General features: G+C 44.3%; 1 protein-coding gene across 1 annotated transcript; it reads right to left on the bottom strand.

Moving 5' to 3' along the window:
- Positions 1–1,143: 1,143 nt before the first annotated feature.
- On the bottom strand, positions 1,144–17,553 carry pms1 (PMS1 homolog 1, mismatch repair system component). The gene is made up of 13 exons (XM_079733990.1): positions 17,443–17,553; positions 16,242–16,392; positions 15,076–15,258; positions 13,962–14,064; positions 13,363–13,526; positions 11,110–11,226; positions 8,330–8,452; positions 8,070–8,216; positions 6,923–7,749; positions 4,657–5,154; positions 4,276–4,406; positions 1,665–1,828; positions 1,144–1,560 (listed from the first exon to the last, which is right to left on the bottom strand). The coding sequence occupies exons 2-13, from the start codon at positions 16,371–16,373 to the stop codon at positions 1,357–1,359; spliced, it is 2,793 nt and encodes a 930-aa protein (XP_079590116.1). The 5' UTR covers positions 16,374–16,392; positions 17,443–17,553; the 3' UTR covers positions 1,144–1,356.
- Positions 17,554–17,585: the final 32 nt, after the last annotated feature.

Below are 17,585 nucleotides of genomic sequence, written 5' to 3' on the forward strand. Positions count from 1 at the left end.
TTACGAAATGCTGGTTTCAAATACGTTGACCCAGGCTAGGCTAGGCACAGCGTCAGGTGATAGGTTTCATCAGTGGTCTGCAAAGTATACGTCTTGGTGGAGCTGAGAGGAAACTAGAGCCGGCCATGGCAGAAACATGTCAACTCCACACAGAAAACCATACCCAGGTTCTAGCCACTGACCCACCAAATTTACAGTGCACAGTGCATAGATATTACACACCATCACATGCTTCGTCGTTTTATAGCCCTAAATCATGTTAACACGGCTGAGCATTCAATAATTTGGACAAATGATCTGCAATAGTGTTTTTCTTTGTTTCTCACTGTTAAAACTGCTGGATAACCACGATAATTATTTTTATTTAAAAAATCTCAAAGATTACAGTAAATGCATGTCAGCCTGCGTTTACATAAGACACATTAGAGGAGGGGAATGATGATAGTGAAAACAATATATATAGATAGGGTTATTTTACTTTGTCCAAATAGCTGACAGGTCCTTGGCCAAAACAACCTCCACCGGTCGGTCACAGAACCACTGGAGGGCCAGAGCACTGCTCTAAGTCTCAGAGAGTCCATAGACATGGAAGGCTTTGTTAAACAAAGCCCTACATCTAAAGAGAGAGAGACACACACACACACACACACACACACACACACACACACACACAGCCTCTCCACAACATTTGATCTGTAAAGTTTAAGTGACAGCCTGCATGGCCCACAACCACATAGCTTTATTTAAAGTCCCTTATGAGTTTTTAAACCAGGAAACAAACAAACATGTGTGCTGGTGTCCCTCGCTACGCTGCTTAACATGCAAAAAATGTACATCCAGGACCAGCTGGGGCGCTCCCAGAGCCACCGCACTATTTGACAGAATGCCACTGGAGTTTTTGGCATGGCGTGCATTGATACTCTGTGCCAAACACATTGTTGGTACTTAAATGGGTGTTGCTAAGTGAGGACAATGTTGATTGTTTATAAGGGGCAGGTTGAGTTGATTCCTCTGGTATGCTTTGCAAAGCCTCCACTGTACTAACAGTAATGGTTTTCCTTTGCCATCAGCAAAAGGTGTAGAATCTGAAGAATCTGATTTAGTACAAACAAATACAGTTTACATTTTTTGTGAGTACATTTATTCCATTACTTTATACACATAGTATTGTATAACAGTAACTGTATTTCTGAAACCAACACTCTTTAGAAAAATGAAAATACAAGTTGTACAGTATGAAAACTCAAAACTATTCTGTATATTACTTTTTCTACAGTTATTTACAGTTCCAAAGATGAGCATATCTATATTTCTTTTAACAGCTCCATATATATGACTCAGCATTTTTACAGCTCTTTACAGTTCTTCAATGGGCAGCAGCAGAGACTTGGCCTCATGCTCGGAGCAAGGCACCACAGACAGCTGGTGAAGGAACGGTCTCCCGTGGATACAAGTCCGGCTGTCCTCCCTAAGAAGCTGTGTCATCCTCAACAGACTCTCCTCCACTTCCTGCCTCGTCATGTTGCTAGGCAACTGACGGGTGAGCCGAACAGCTTCTCCCTTAAAAGTGGGAAACAGCAGTGTTGGAAGCAATGAAAGTATAAAATCAAGCAAGTGAACATAACTTTATTATGTCAACGACTTTTAAAAAGTTGTTTTCTCACCTGAAGGTAGTTGCGGACTTTGAGGGGACGGCTGTCCTGCACCGTCGCGGCGTTGCGACGCAGAACGCCGGTGAGGATCTCCCTGAGGTCCTCAACTCCGAGGAAGGGCACGCAGTCTGCGAGCGCGGTCACCTCCAGTCGGCTCGGAGCCGCTGACGGCGAGCCTGGCCAACACAAGCAGAAAAACAGATCAGTGCACTCCAGACACCACTCACATCTACAGGAAAGAATGATAAATAAATATTGTGCTTTGCACGTGGCTTGGGGACCAAGACAAACAGCAGTGGGCCAAATAGAGTGTTAAATGAGTATTACGAGCCTTAAGCTGGCTTGGGGGAGGGAGGCCCCATCCTGCAAAGAGGATGATGGAGTGCCTCTCCGGGAGGAATAACAGCACACGACTCAGACATGGCTTCCCCTTTTTTCATAAAGTAAATTTAGAAATGTACCAGTGGTAACTATGTTCTTTTGCATTAGGCACGAGGAGCACTAATGATTTCTTCCCTTGCTGGTGCTTTTTTACACGTGCTAGATACTATTGGCCAAAAAAGTAACAATTTAACATCAATGATGAACACAAAATTAAAGTCGTAGAGTTGTATATGTGTGCCTGCTGCCTTAACCTACAACTAGAACATTCATAACAGACATGGGAAATACGTAAAGATCAAAACACCGATCACAAAATCAACTTTTTAAATCAGAAAATAAACATCTGATGCAGTATTTACAACCACAACAAAAAGAATAACAGCAGCGTGCACCTAGGTTCTTCCCTGAGCTCTCAAGACAGACAGACCACACCGGCCGGCAGTCAGGCCAGCTTGACAGGGCCACCTCGCGCACGGCTACCTCCAGATTCACTCACACCCCCTACTGGGGCTGGCAGTGCCAACGTGACATTCCTAGCGTGTCCTGAAGGGCAACTATTCTCATCACCTGCACACTGGGGTACAGCCCCACCACAGTGTTTGGCTTGGGGGCCAGTGTCAACCGAGGTGACCAATTCAGGCTACAGAAACAGCCCACGTCGGAAGAGTAGGCTTCCCTGTGTGCCTTTTGCTGACAAAGGGATAAGTAACGCCACAGAAAGTGTTGGTGTTGTTGTGAAGCTGACATAGGTGCCAATGTTTAACGTACATAAACAAACATTTATTTCACTCCCATGTTGACCTAGTTATTTTTTTTCATAAAGAAGTAAAGGCCAAAAAACTACAAGAATTAAAGCTTTCGTAGGCAATATAGTTGCCTACGGAACATTTGTCATATTTGTTGAAATTCTCTTTACATCCCACCAGCAATCAATTATTCAAATTATTCGTAGACCTATTGCTAAGGCTAGCGAGCTAATCACGTGTTTTTGGGGGAGGGGCTTTGGAGGGAGGCCTTAGGGAGGGCTTGGATATTGGATGCTAACCTCTAATGAATCGCAGTAAGGAAATTACATGTAAAATGTTTGGGATTGTGGAGGAGACACAGAATACCCCAAAGGGCAGATAGTAAAAACCTGCCTATGATTTTCTATTCATGCTAATACAGTGGATATTTGTTAGGTAAAGAGATGTTGATGCTAACGTTAACTATGTAGCAATGGGTTATAAAGGTTACTACTCGTATAAAGTAATGGTGTCAATATGTTTGCTGAGTTAGCTTTTTGTTGACAGATGATTCAGACCTGTTAGGGGTGGACTCCACAACTAATGATAAACTATTTATACAATATCAATGATAATGTAACATGCTACCCCTATTGTGTGAACGACTTATTGCGCCAAATTTTATGCCTCGCTAGCCCATAGAACCTTGAGATCACTTGACCTCAGTCTGGACCTCTAGCCCCGCCCACATCCAGTTCAGAGCGCGGGGCTACGTGCCTTGACAAACTCCTTCAACAAATAAGCGTAACAATCCAGTCCGAACGGCGAAGAACAGGGAAACGTCTTTTCCGCAGAGAAACTCCGCTAGGTCGTACTCTTGTTCTTGTTTAATACTTGTTATTGAGTCTATTTCTGCAATAAATGCACTTATGGCTGTGCATCCACTACTAATTTTACGTAACCGCTCTTTTCTTCAGGATTATTATCAGCATTATTCATCTACGACCCGGTCCCTGATTGGCCCGGTTACGTCATCAACTACTGCTTCTCTGTAGAATGTTCATTTATATATTCATGAAAACAACAATGGGTACAGAATATGTATTCTATGCTTTCAATTGATTTTAAGCTGGTGGAATTTGTTGAATGTGCTGAACCATAAGTACCACTTATGACTGCAATGTGCACCATTATGGAAGTTGCTGAGCATTGGGTTACTCAAGACTTTTGTTTAACATGTATTTTGTCCTTGGTGATGGACAAATGCTGCAGCTCAAAAACGCTTTAAATCACTGCTGTCTCAAAATATTAAAATGTCTCTTGAAAGAGACCTTCATTATTCGCTCTAAAATAGAAAGCAGTTGTTTACTTGCACATGATACTATTGCAAGATAATTATTTATAGATTGTTGTCCACCTGTCATTGACGTCACTCTGGATCAAAGCATCCAATAATTTACTAAACGTGAAATGGGTAAAATTTTACAAAATGATGACGGGTCTGTGATGTTTACCTGGAAACAATCTGATTTTAAACCCATTGGCCAAGAGTCTGGGATCAGACAAGATGACTCCTCCATGGAGTTCAGGGCTGCCTTGAGCCATGTTACACAAGGCCTGAGTGTATTCACTCCCCCCGAGAAGACTAGGGGAAACAAAACAACACAAGCAGCTGCTGAACATTTTTGTATCTTTGGGGAATTTGGATAACATCGACTTTATGTAAAAATTAGTATTATTGTGTGTTAATGTTAGGCCAAAGTTTGTACTAACTGATCTCTCTGAATCCTGTACACATGCAAAAGAAAATGGAATGACCCCGTCCACTATAGCTAGGGGCAGGGCAACTGCGGGCTGGCATTTGGCAGGTAGGCGAGAAGCGAGGGATACGTTACCCATCTGTTAACTGTATAGGGTTCTGCAGAGCCACGGCAGCCAGTATATTATTCTCCAGCAGTCTCTTAAACAGCAAGGCCTCCTCCACCCGAAATGGATTTAACAACATGAGCTCTCGTCCACATAAAACGACCCAGGCGCTCGCAGGGGCCAGCCGGTTTACTAGCCGGGGGCCCGGCGGCGCGTTGGCAGGGCCCGACGGAGGGGGGCCGCTGCTCTGGGACCAGAGGCGGCGGAGCCCCTGCCTGAGGCCGGCCACGCTGAAGGGGAGGGGGCGTGTGGGCTTGATGTCGGGGGGTTTCGCCGTTGTCTTCTTCTTCTGGGGCTGGGGGGAGAAGAGCTGGTCGAGGAGCTGCTGGTTGGGCAGCGGGGCCTTGCGTTTCAGACCCTGCTGGCGACTCAGCGAGGGGCTCTCGGCCTCCCGGGCCCCTCCAGCCGCAGCCAGGATGGTGCGCTGGCCGTGGTGAACCAGGTGCTTCTTGGCCCTTTCCTCGTACCTGCAGGGGAAGGGAGAGGGGGTTTATGAGCAAGTCATCATTATTCCCGAATTTCCAGTCTGGGATCAAAAATTTATTAAGCATTTCTTTTTCATGTCATCAAAACTTACTGAAACCCCATCTTGGGTTTCTACTTGCCTTCAGGGATCGATAAAGTACCCATCTTTTCTAATCTAATTTTGTTTGGGATGAATAGTATTCAAAGTTGTATCAGTAATTTAACTTTGTATACAATCAAATGCCAAATTTTGTATTTTAAATGTTGATAAACTGATAAAATATTTGGCTGTTGACAACTTTTCGTGTTATTTCCAGAACACCAACACTGCCTCTATGCTAAACGTGGACTTCCAAGCTAATTTCTGTAGATTGAATTCCCCCCTACACACATTTCTACAGAACTGATGATTTGACCACTATATGGACAAGCATAGAATACATAAATATATAGGAGCTGCTACGAGAATGTTTTAAGGGCTGCGCAATATACGCTTTCGCAGGGGGCCACGTATATTTCTTGCGGTGATGAAAGATTTGACAACCTTTTGCGCTTGTATACATTCTAAGGCAGGCATTGACACGTGCTATTCCACAGTCTATCATGCCAGCTGAGCCGTTTCATGAAGCACCGTGAAGCCCAACTCCTGGAATCTGTGTGCTACTTAACGGTGGCGGTGAAAGCAGCCAAATAGTTGCCGCATCTTATTTCATGTTCAAGAGGGCAGTAAGGAAAGGCAGGACTCTCAACAGATGTCTTTTTCCATAAGCCCGTCCATACCTTAAATAAGTCTCGCAGCTATTGCTGATTCACATTTTCCTCCCATACAATTAGGTCCAAATTGGACGCACTAGATATAATTGGGCTCGATTGCGTTCAGTGCACCCTAATGCTGTTATTCCATTATTCCAGCTGGGATGGAAGATGTATACAGTGTGCTCTTTCTTTTACTGGCGTGTCTGCGTACATCTGGATGTTGTTAGATGTCACTAATTACTTTGTGACAGGATTCACTAATAGTCCTGTTTGATATATGGTTTGATACGACCTGTCCAGTGAGAGTGGAATCGGCTTGCGGTCGGTGGCACTCAGCTCGTGAGTCTACGCAAGTGCTCGGCTCATTTTGTGCTTGGGCAGGTTTCAAACCTCCCTTTGCCTTTATTCCTACTCATTATTCATAGAAGAGCTGAGGCAAACACAAAATGCTCGGTACCATGACCTATGTGTTTTCTCCAATGCGAGTGTGCAGCAAAAGGGGATTGTTTGAGTCACAAGGAAAACTCTAGATGGAGTTTCTGTTTCTGGGGGAAAATCAACAGAAGGGTGAAGAAAACTGTAATTCAAATTGGCTAATTTGAATTACAGTTTCTAGAAATACCTTTTTTTTTTCATGCAGGATCAGCAATCTACCGTAGTATTTTATCCGCGTTATATTTAAATTATTAGAATATTCACTCCAGACAGATTGGCATATCAGAACACAGAATAATAACCAAATTCATATCAAACCTGTGGCAGATGCACAACACCTGAATTCCTCAGGCCCATGGCATACATTGGAAACGAGATATTCCACCTGATTTACAGGTGGAAAGCATCGACGGCCTACCTTAAGTTAAGGGGCAGTTGTCTGGAAAAAATAAAGATATACGGCCTGGTATTGACTCAACCTCCTCCACCCCAGTCCCCACCTCTCCTCCTCCGCCTGCCCTTCCCCCTCCCGACCCATGGAAAGAACGCCTTGGAAGACGGACGGGTCTGGAAACTCACTTCGTGCGTTCCTCCTCTCCCAGGTTTTTCCACCTCTCCTGCACGCCGTCGCTGATCTCCTGTAGGCTGGCGGCGGGCCTCTCCCGCAGCACCTCGGCCCGCGCCTCCTTCTCGTGCAGGGCAGCGGCGGACAGCGGCGCCCGGGCCGTGCGGCTGCTGATTAGGTCGTACGCAGTCAGCGACACGCGATTCTCCGTGACGGCGTTCAGGAGGAGCCTCTTGCCGGGGCTGCCCTGCGGGCCTCTGGCTGCATCTCCGGACCTGTGGATCTGGACGGGCTGCAGGGGCGCTCCGGACGCCGGGTCGGTCAGAGCCACGCCCCGGCTCCAGTCCTCCGCCGACGGTGTCGGATGCCCGCCCGCGGCGCTCCCTCGCGGCACGACGTCCACGGGGCTGAATAGTTCCCCCTGGGCATCGCCGGGCCCGCTCAGAGTGGCGTTGTCATCAAGAGGTTGGCCCAGCGGGCCCCCCGAGATGTGGCTGATGATCCAGTCCTCGGCGACGGAGGAAGAGGAGCTGCTGCTGTTGGTGGTGGTGGTCGGGTGGTCCAGGGAGGTCCCGTCGCCTCTCAGGGTCCCCGCGGATCGCGCTGGGACGCGACCCTCCGGTGTTGTTTGGGGATCCTCCTGGTCGTCAGCGTCGAGAGAAAGGCCTTTGACAGCTCTCTCTGAGGTTCTGGGGTTTCCTTCTGCCGGTGAAGCGTCAGCCTGGGGAGGACTCGGTGGCTGGCTATATGTCGAGTCTCTCTCAGCAGGTGTGGCATCGTTAGGAGGGCGAAAGCCGTAGAGAGACACCAGCAGAGCTTCCAGGGCGATCAGCACGGCCTCCTGGATGAAGGTCACGGTGAGAGGATGAGAACGAGCAAGAGCTTGTTGCTAATGCGAATCGCGGTCCTCTTTCACTAGGCTAGGTTTTGAGGTACAACTCAAACCCACAGGACCAATGAATGTTTTGCACTGACGCATTGCATACTTTGGAAACACATTACAAGTGAGGACTACCTGATTTACTTTCTGTCTGAACATACCAACCCAGATTATTATTGCATTACATTGTAAAATATGTTTATTATTAACACATTTAAAGCTGCTTAAAACAGCCTTCAACATCCATCTCCAGGCGCCGGTATGAAACATTGGGTAGATACCTTGTTGTGAAGGAGAACCTGGGTCTTGTCCGGGGTTAGATTGACGTCGATGGAGGAGGGTGGGAGGGTGATTTGGAGCACAAGCACCGGGTACCGGTTACGGTTGGACTCGGACGGGTACTGGGCCGTGTAGCTCTGACGCAACAGCTGCGTTTACAGCAGGATCAAAAAACAGCATAAGGAGTTGAGTCACGTTGGGCTTCATGAACGTTTGGAAATGAGGCGTTCATAAGCAAGCTTTATGTTTTCGTTGAAATTACCTTCATTATATCTTTCTGCTGAACCGGCCGGTTGTTAATGAATATGAACGTTTTGTCGTGGCAGGAGGAGCTGGTAGAGAGGTAATCCGCTCCAGGTTTGGGGAAGAAACCCTCTAATGAAATCTAAACAAACATATATAATAAAAGAAATTACGAGAATACACAAAAATTGACCATTGGTTACATTAAAATGTCAAGATTTTATAATTTAGTGTATTACAACATTGCATAGTGATAGAATAATTCATATTACTAGTTTAAAGTGGTAATCGCAAAGCTCTTCAAAGATTTTCTCTCAGTTAAGTCACTATCTATATCCGAATAAGGTAATACTACGGCGAATGAATCTGATGAGCCTTTAATGAAATCCATTGCATTTGCAGTTTTATGAGTAATATGAACTGGGAGTCAATGGTGAATTTCCCACCATGCATTCTAATCACAAGTAACAGCACATTTTCCATCATCAGTGGTTGTCCAGCAAAAGAGTGAATGGCTAGACAACTGAAATGATGTCCCAGAAACAATTAGTAATCTCTAAACATCCTAGGGGCAAACTGTAACAACCCACAGGACATTATTTATATTTTTTCATAGCAGTGGGCTGGAAAGATTTCAGATGAAGATATTAAAACCAATATCTCGAAGTATCAATGCTACAAAATACCCTGCCTAAATACCACAGGGAAGGGCTAATTGGGGAGTTTTAACAAAAAATAATCAGAAGGTTTGAAAACTGGGTCTAAATGACACTTTAACAAGTAAAACACTTTCAATCAATAGTCCATCCACTCCACTTACAGCGCAGTCATTAATATAAATGTTTTCGTCTTTTTCAATAATACCGGTCTCAGACATATATATATATATTTTTTTATAGTTTGGCTCTCCCTCTCATAAGAAAATAGCATTCTTGATCAAATGTTATAAATAATTTCCCATAATGTATTATTATGAATTATGAGAGACCATAAATAAAGCCAGAGGGAAAATGTGAAAGGTTTACTCCACTGTCCGAATGCAGTCTAACCAGCCAGCTGATTCTACATTTTCCCAACCAAAACAAAGCTTACCAACCAATGAAAACCCTGCATCCCCTGACGCAGTTATCTCTGTTACCTACGCTATTCCACCGCTGCTGATCAAAACACAGTCTAAAAATATGGACAATTATAATTTCCTCCAGACTCAAGGGGCTGAGCAGCCCCACTGTGTTTCTGTTCACATGTTCCCAGGGCTCATTATTAGCTGTGATCCCAGCCAATGCAGTTAATAACTGCTCCGCTGTAAGGTCAAGCCACATATGCTTCTCTCTATTCCCTCTCATTAGGGTCACTTTATGGGAGCACCGCGGGCACCTTTGCCCTCCCCTCCCCAAAGAGCAGCGGTTGTGTGCAGTAATGTTGCCAGGATTGAGAGGGCCACATTCTGTTCACCCCGGGACTGGGGCTCGCACAACCTAACCCTCTCTCTCCCCAAGCGTGGGCCCCTGAGGGATAGTGAACCTGGATTCTGTGATCACCATGCTCAGAAGCAGGAGAATAAAAACAGCCTATGAAGAAGAGAAAAGCGCTGCTCTGGTTTTGCTACAGTGGAGCAGGTTAGCGGCGAGAGGTCAAAGGTTATTGCCCTTACTGGGCCCCATAGTGCTGCAGCGAGATGACAACAACAAGGAGGACCAGGGTGAAAGGTGTGTGTGTGGGGGTGTGGTGGGGTGCTCCACATGTGTCAGGGGGGATTAGCTCCAAGCCGGGCAGCAGGTAGGGCACTGCGTGGCCCCCGCCGTGACCAGGCAGAAAGAGCCCGTCTCCACTTGACGCTCATCTGTTGTGAACGGCGAACAGAAAGCGTGGCTGAAGAACAAATAAAAATCTCTTTATCAAACGAAAAGGAGTATGGGAGTGAAAGATTATTTTGAAAACCTTGCAAAGGTTACTTATAAAAACAAAGGAAAACACACAGAAGAACATGCACATAAAAGACAAAAATAGAGAAGAACATTTATTGAAGAGGAGAGAGAGAGAGAGAGAGAGAGAGAGAGAGAGAGAGAGAGAGAGAGAGAGAGAGAAAATAGTTGGCGAGCCACCAACTGACCACATTATCTGGCTGGCGACCAAGCCTTCACACTGTGGTTACTAGTTTGCAGCCGTGCATAACTAGCACGTTCTCTTTCTATATGGGGTCACTGTGTGAGGCTTCCGCAACATAATTGCCATAAAGGCCCCGTGGTGAAGGGCAAAAGGTTATGGGAGCTCTGGAGCGGGCCAGGAGCGAGAGGTGTGTGTCAGCAGGGGTGACATGTAACTCCACGCTAATAGCCAATGACATTCACACATTAACGATTCACTATGGCACTATAAATACGATTAAAAAAAAAACAAAAGTCAGCTTTTGGAAATATAGTGAAAACGATAAACCTAATCTAACGCAGGATGGTGTCCCTGCGTTATTTGGCAAAGACATTTGGCCTAGATTCAACGTCATGCGAACACTGCTGCCATGCACGCTTCTGCTGCATGGCAGCAGAAGCAGATGTTTGTTGTTTTTATTTGTCTTTTCCCTGAACATATTGCCACTGGGTTCTTCCAACATGCATTTCCCTCCAAGCATCTCTGTAGCACAAATATTCCAGTTACTAGAGAATAGAAAGCCTGGATGGTCACTTGGACACTTCTCAACGGTTTCTGTTGCGTCGACTGAGAATATTTTGAGTGCAATAATGCTGAAACAATAGTTGCCCAAGAGCCTTTTAACCTCCCCCCCTTTCCTCTCCCGCTGACCTGTAGTTGCTCCTGGCGATGCTGGCATGGGAGCAGGTGGGCGACCACGCCGGACCCCAGTGTCGCCAGGAGGGCGCCTCTTAGATCAGCCGCCCTGGTCTTCTGCCACATCACCACCTGGGAACACCAGGAGAAACGGCATGAGAACCAGATTGCATCCCCACCGGGTTCTTCGCTGCTTTCGGGTAACAATAATAATTTGGATTGCTATTCATTCATATATTGTATATGCACTTTATTTATTTACTTTAATTTATTTTTATTTCAATTTTTCTACTGCCTTACTGTACCTTCAGTGTTTTATATTTTTATTTACATTTAATCCATTTTCTTTTTAATTGAGGTGTGCAATGGTAGCAGGATAGAAAAAGTTAAATGAATCTTAATATATTTAGATATGATAAATTGACAGCACATTTGCAACAAACACGGACCACGTTTTGCTCCGGCTTGACCGGGTTTGTGGAGCAAAACGCAGAAAACATGAAATAATATAATGCAGCATATCTGCTTCTGTGTTTCCCATGCTGCCTACGGGCAGCTGGTGAAGTTGGGCCTAAGGTCTCAAACAGTTAAGTTTAGGCTCGCAGTGGTTGTTGGACGAGACTGGGTCACGCATGACGGGATTAATCGCCAGAGGAGCCCGACTGAGTTGCAGCCTTCTGAAAGAAAACGCAGGTCGCATATTTTCACACCCCCGGGTGGGCTTGTCGTGGGGTGTCAAGCAGTTAGTATATCTCCTGGGTGTTGATTTCTGAAAGCACGCATTCTGCCATGGGCCCCCCCTTCTGCAGCCCCCCTCGCTATGAAATATGCAATTTGGCACATGTAAACGGATCGCTCCTGTAAACAGTTCTCGGAGAAGCTGTGAAACACGACACGGGGGTGAAAAGCTAAGTTCGGGATACAGGATAGGGGTGCTGATCGTCCAAAATGGAGGAGGGGGCACTATCCCCTCCCCCTCACCCCCTGACACGCTGGAGGGCGATGTTGATGAAAGATATACAGTGGTCATGCGTCCTCCACCCACTCCAACCATCAGCCTGACCATCACTTCCCTTCCTTGAACCCCCCGGCCCCCCCCCTTGTGTACAAACCAACCACAGCCTGAAACTCAATCAAATTACTAGAGGGTTATTAGGTGGAGTAACCCAAGCGTGGTAATCAGAACGCTGAGGTCCACTGTCAGACCACCGTTGGTGTACGTGTGTGTATGCTATGTCTTCATCTTATCTCTGGGAGCGGGGAATTGCGTGAGGAAATGAGCCCACTGACTCCCGATGATTGTTTACAAATGCTGTTATTCACACACAGTCTATGAAAAGCTATTATCTTCAAGCCACTGGGGACATGCACTTGAAAATTTGCATGGTCTTACGTCTATGTCTCTGGGGATTTTAATCAAATACACAATACAGTCCTAAAAACAGATCAGGAAGAGCATAAATTTGAATCCTTTTCACATCCATCTGCACAATATTTGCATTCTGGTTGTGCTTTTATACATCATACATAAAGAGCTGTTTGTCATTTATGTCACATTGTTTGAACATACATGCACACAAATAACATGCCATAACTATATGCCAGCTGAACTGAAAATGTCTGTGTTTCTTTCATTGAACTACAGTTTAATATTTGTTATTATTAAAATGTTACTTTACACCAATGTAATGTTATTGTTGTGTGGTTTTCTTGGTTAAGCACTTTTGAATTGTCGTTTTGCACTGAAAGGGCTATATAAATACAGTTTGATTGATTGATAACAAATATACCCCGAAATATCTCTAACTGCCTAACTACTGAGTAGGTCACCTGTGTATATATACCCTGCTAGTATATCAAGTCTGATTGGGTAGCTTAACATGTGGGCCATGAGAAATACATAGACAGAGGAGGACACCTTGTGGTAAGGCTCAAAAGTTTCTCAGCCAGTTTCTCAACCTTCTTATCAATTTGAAGTCCCTAATCAATTTCTAATACATATTAATAAGGCTTTAACACATTTCTGAAGACACTGAAGAAGTATAAAAATCTGTGCCTTAAAACGTTATTTATTTACGAGCAAACTATTAAAGTAAAATCTTCAGAACCACAATAATCAGTTTAAACCAATCGAAGCATTCTATTCCATGGTAAAGGATATTTTTGGAAAATTTGACTTTTTTTTATTATTATTATTTGAATTATCTTTTAAGCATCTGTGTGAATAAGTGGCCATCCATGTAAATCACTCTGAGCTGAGCAACGTACCTTATTGTGAGCCAGCGTAAGCCTCAGGTCTGGTTTCACAATTGCGTAGGCCATCAGCAGGTCCTGGACTTTTTTCAGCTCCTCCTTGCACTTCTTTGCATTGGTGTAGTACTGTCGCCTCACCGGCAGGTTCTTGAAGAGCTTCAGAACAGTCACCGTGGTGCCTTGGAAACAGGGAAACCATTTGGAGGAGATCTAATTATTCTATGACGAGGTGCTCAGTCAAAAATCAGCGCAGTACACCAATCAGTGGAGTAAGAATCATGTCACAGGAGGAAATGCAATTAATTATGTAAATTAATCGAATAACTAATTAGGTGGACTACAATTAATTTCACAATTTATGGTTCACATTTTGAAGGTCTTGATATGAAATGTACGACACACTTATAAAAGGTTGTAAAGTGATAAATAAATTAAAGGAGAAGAAGTGTATAAATATAAAGAACTGCAGATATTAGAACCTTTGTTTAAAAAAATGTGACGTTGTCTATAGAGAAAAAGATACTAATCAGAAAACCACCCTGTGGCTAATTTAGTCCCGTCACTCTGACGTGTGAATGTGGTTGCTACAATGGCATGCAAGTTCTAATCCCTGCCTTGTCCCAGGTGAGAGGGCTTCTGCGACACCACCTTCCCTGTGACATCCAGGGAGTACTGGGTGCTGATGTCTTCGCCAACGGTTTTTGTGGTGATGGATACCTGAAGGTTGAAAAAATTAGATCCTTACAGTAGGAAAAAATATTGTTTAATCATGTAGAAAATAAGGAATTATATGCAACGAATGCAGTTGAATATAATGCGCAAAATTGGAAGCTGTATCATATCTTAATCAGTTAATCATGGACTGAATCGTGGACTGATGACAACAGCAGTGCAATAAATAAAGAGTACAAAGTTCTTTTGCACACAAATTAATTTGCTTATCATTTTATTGATCATTCATAATTCCATTTATGATCATAAACTCTAGGTCATTCAAAAGTCATTAGCAAACTATGGCCTTGAGCAGAAGAAGAATAACTCACGTCCTGAGGGAACTACTCCTGTATTACTATCCCTAAGCAAGAGTAACGAAAAAACAAATACATAGATAAAGCTATCAACATCCCTGCTCCTTAATAACATGAACCTAAATAATGAAGTCAATTTGGATAAAAAAAATACTACTCAATGCCTTAATAGTACATAAAACTACAACTACTCTCCTCGTGAGAAGTGCCCATTTCTCAATGTATCCGCACATCTACTTAGGGGACAAGATTGTGTAGTGGTTGGTTAGGGTGTTCGGCTCAAAGCCAAAAGGTTCTTGGTTCAATCCCTAATGTAGGGATTGACTCCCCCCACGCCCTAGAGAAAGATAACTTACCCTTAACCACCTAGGCGCCATTAAGTTCCTTAATGACATGTATCTGAATATACCTTATTCACCTAGCAGGGCTGTGGGTAAATTGGGCGGGGAATTAAATGCATTCTAAATGCATCCTGGTTCTGGAAAACTAATGCAGAGTTAATAAAAAGAATCCAATGTTTAGGTGAATAATGCCGGATTTAGCTTTGGATAATATCATTTGCCATGTCAGTTGGTCTATAAATAGGATCAAATACAATTTCTATCCAACTCTAAATTAATTTCAAAACATCTGAACTCAATTCAAACCATCACCGAAGATGATACGTCTTAAAATAATACAGTCACTCCTGGCTCCTGACCTCTGCCACTGCACAGATGGACCCCAGGGCCTCTCCTCTGAACCCGTAGGTATCTAGGCGCTCCAAGTCGTCGTGGCAACTGATTTTGGACGTATAGTGTCGCACAGCCATGACGGCCGTGTCACAGGCTTGGATTCCTAGCCCGTTATCACGAACCTCAATCCGGTCCAAGCCGTAGTTCTCCTAGAATGGGAACATTCAGAACAGGGGGGTGAGTTAATTGAGATTGAGGCTGTTGTTGTTAATTCATAATTTGTCTCATTATTCAGATAGAATAACCAAGCACGTAGAAATGCCATGCACTTCAGTAACTGTAAGTTGGCTGTCATGTAGGTAGGGGTTAGTCATCTAAGCTCAAGAATGCCTACTGCAGACATTGAGGTTCGAACCGAGAACTTTCGGTGGAAATTGTACCTATAATCACGAGTGCCCTGCTGCTACAGACAGCCTTGAAATATTTAAAAGGCTGTTCAGTACTGCTTGTGACAGTACTTACCTGACTGAGGTGAAGGTGGCAGATTGTTCTATTTATGATTTGTAGTAGGCTTTACGGTTAGCTACTAATAATCCCTTAGTGTGGTGCAAGGTGCATACATGCACGAGACATTGATATGATGGGGAGATCTTGATAGGGTTAAAATTATGTGTGTGGGGATGCAGAAGCATAGAAATCTAACGTGTTGGGGCAATGGGGAACCGTAGTACCGCCCCTCATGGACGGGACAGGACAGCTCTTGTTAGAACTTACTGTTACAACCCCACTCTCTAGGGGTGGTGGGGGAGGTAATGGATGCACAAATGGCTGGGTGAAGGGTATAGAGGAGTAGGTTGTGGTGGAACAATAAAATAATGGAAACAACGAATGATGGTTAACATTGGTTTACTTGGGACTGGTGAACACAATACACAAATCAAGTACAACATCACAATGCACCAGGGCCTTGGGACTTGAGTGTTGCGAAAGAAATGATCCAAACAAAACAAAGCTAAGCTCACAGCTAACAGGGGTAGAACGATGTGTGTGGGGAAGAAGAAGCACAGAAATCTAAGATGTTGGGGCGGTAAACATTTTGAGACTTAGAAACAGGGTCAGGGCCTAGGCCAAAAAGAGGTGGGGAACCACAGAACCTTATGGACGTGACAGGACAGCTCCTGTTAGACCTTACCATCTTTATATCCAGGCTCGTAGCTCCAGCGTCCACCGAGTTCTCCAGCAGTTCCTTCACCACGTTCCCCACGGACGTGATGACCTGCGCGCTGGAGAGGAGCCTGACCGTGTCGGGGGGGAGGGGCTTCATGCTGCTGCTGATTGGACACCTGAAAGAGCAAACAGCAGGTCGTCAAACAAAGGTTGGCTTGTTGGACGTCACAAACCCATTTTAAATAATGTCAACACAATTATGTAAACATGCAACCAAATCCCAACGGGGATTCCCACGAGAGGAAGAGCAAAGCAAAACATTGTTGCTTGACTGCGGCTACGTATAAATAAGAATTATCTATTATCTATCTATAATTATCTATTTTGTGTCTTGGTTTGGTGGTGGTTAATTAGACTAAACACAGACAGCAGAGAAATAATACTTGCAATGCATGTGTTGGTGTGAGTACACTTAAGAGCTATTTGGTACCATGCATCCAGACGGTTCTTTATCAAATGCATAAAGAACCAGTTTCACCCAGTTCTCACCCAACCAGTGCTGGCAGAGCCCACACCCTTTCACGGGGATAAGAAGCACAAAGGGAGGTTGCAAAAAAGAAAACAACTTAAGTACCAGTACATAACATTGGGGGGGGGGGGGGGGGGGGGTGTTGTGTGACTCTACTGTATAGTCTTCTGATTTAGGGCATTACGGCTCTGCCACTACAATTAGGTAATTGGAGACATTGCACTAATGTTCAATTAGTTAGTTGTAGTGCTCTGGAAGAGGAAGATATGTAACAGTTGCTCAACTAAAGCCAAAAGCATCAAAGTAACAGACACAGATAATGAAATTTGATTGCTTGTTGGGTTCATGTATTCTATTTATTATGATATTTCTTGCTTGAGAAAAATAAATCTAACAAAGTATAACCTCCAGCATCAATAAAGTCATCTGTATCTGTTGATTCGTTTGCTTAACCGTAATTGTGTGCTGTACTCAGCATGTGAAACTACCATAGTTAACACAATTGAATATCTATTTGATATCACTTCAAATTAACTAGGTTCATAGTTCAAAGGCAAATACCGAAAGTGGAAGTAGTGCCACAGGTCCCGTATAAACTACCACTAGATCATATTGACCACACAGACTGTATGAAATGCCCAACCAAAACAATCGCAGTTGCTGATGTGTTCGAAGCTATATTTTGAAATGCACTTACTGCGAAAACTATTGGTAAAATCGCAATGTGCACAACAAATAAACTGCACAATACTGACTCTGCAGAGGTGGCATTCACAACATCAGATCTGCGCGCCTAGGTCCTCGTGGGGGCTTCATTAACACAACAAGGCGGCGGAAATG

The sequence above is a fragment of the Pollachius pollachius genome (genome assembly GCF_949987615.1).
Source record: "Pollachius pollachius genome assembly, chromosome: 3".
Lineage (NCBI taxonomy): Eukaryota > Metazoa > Chordata > Actinopteri > Gadiformes > Gadidae > Pollachius > Pollachius pollachius.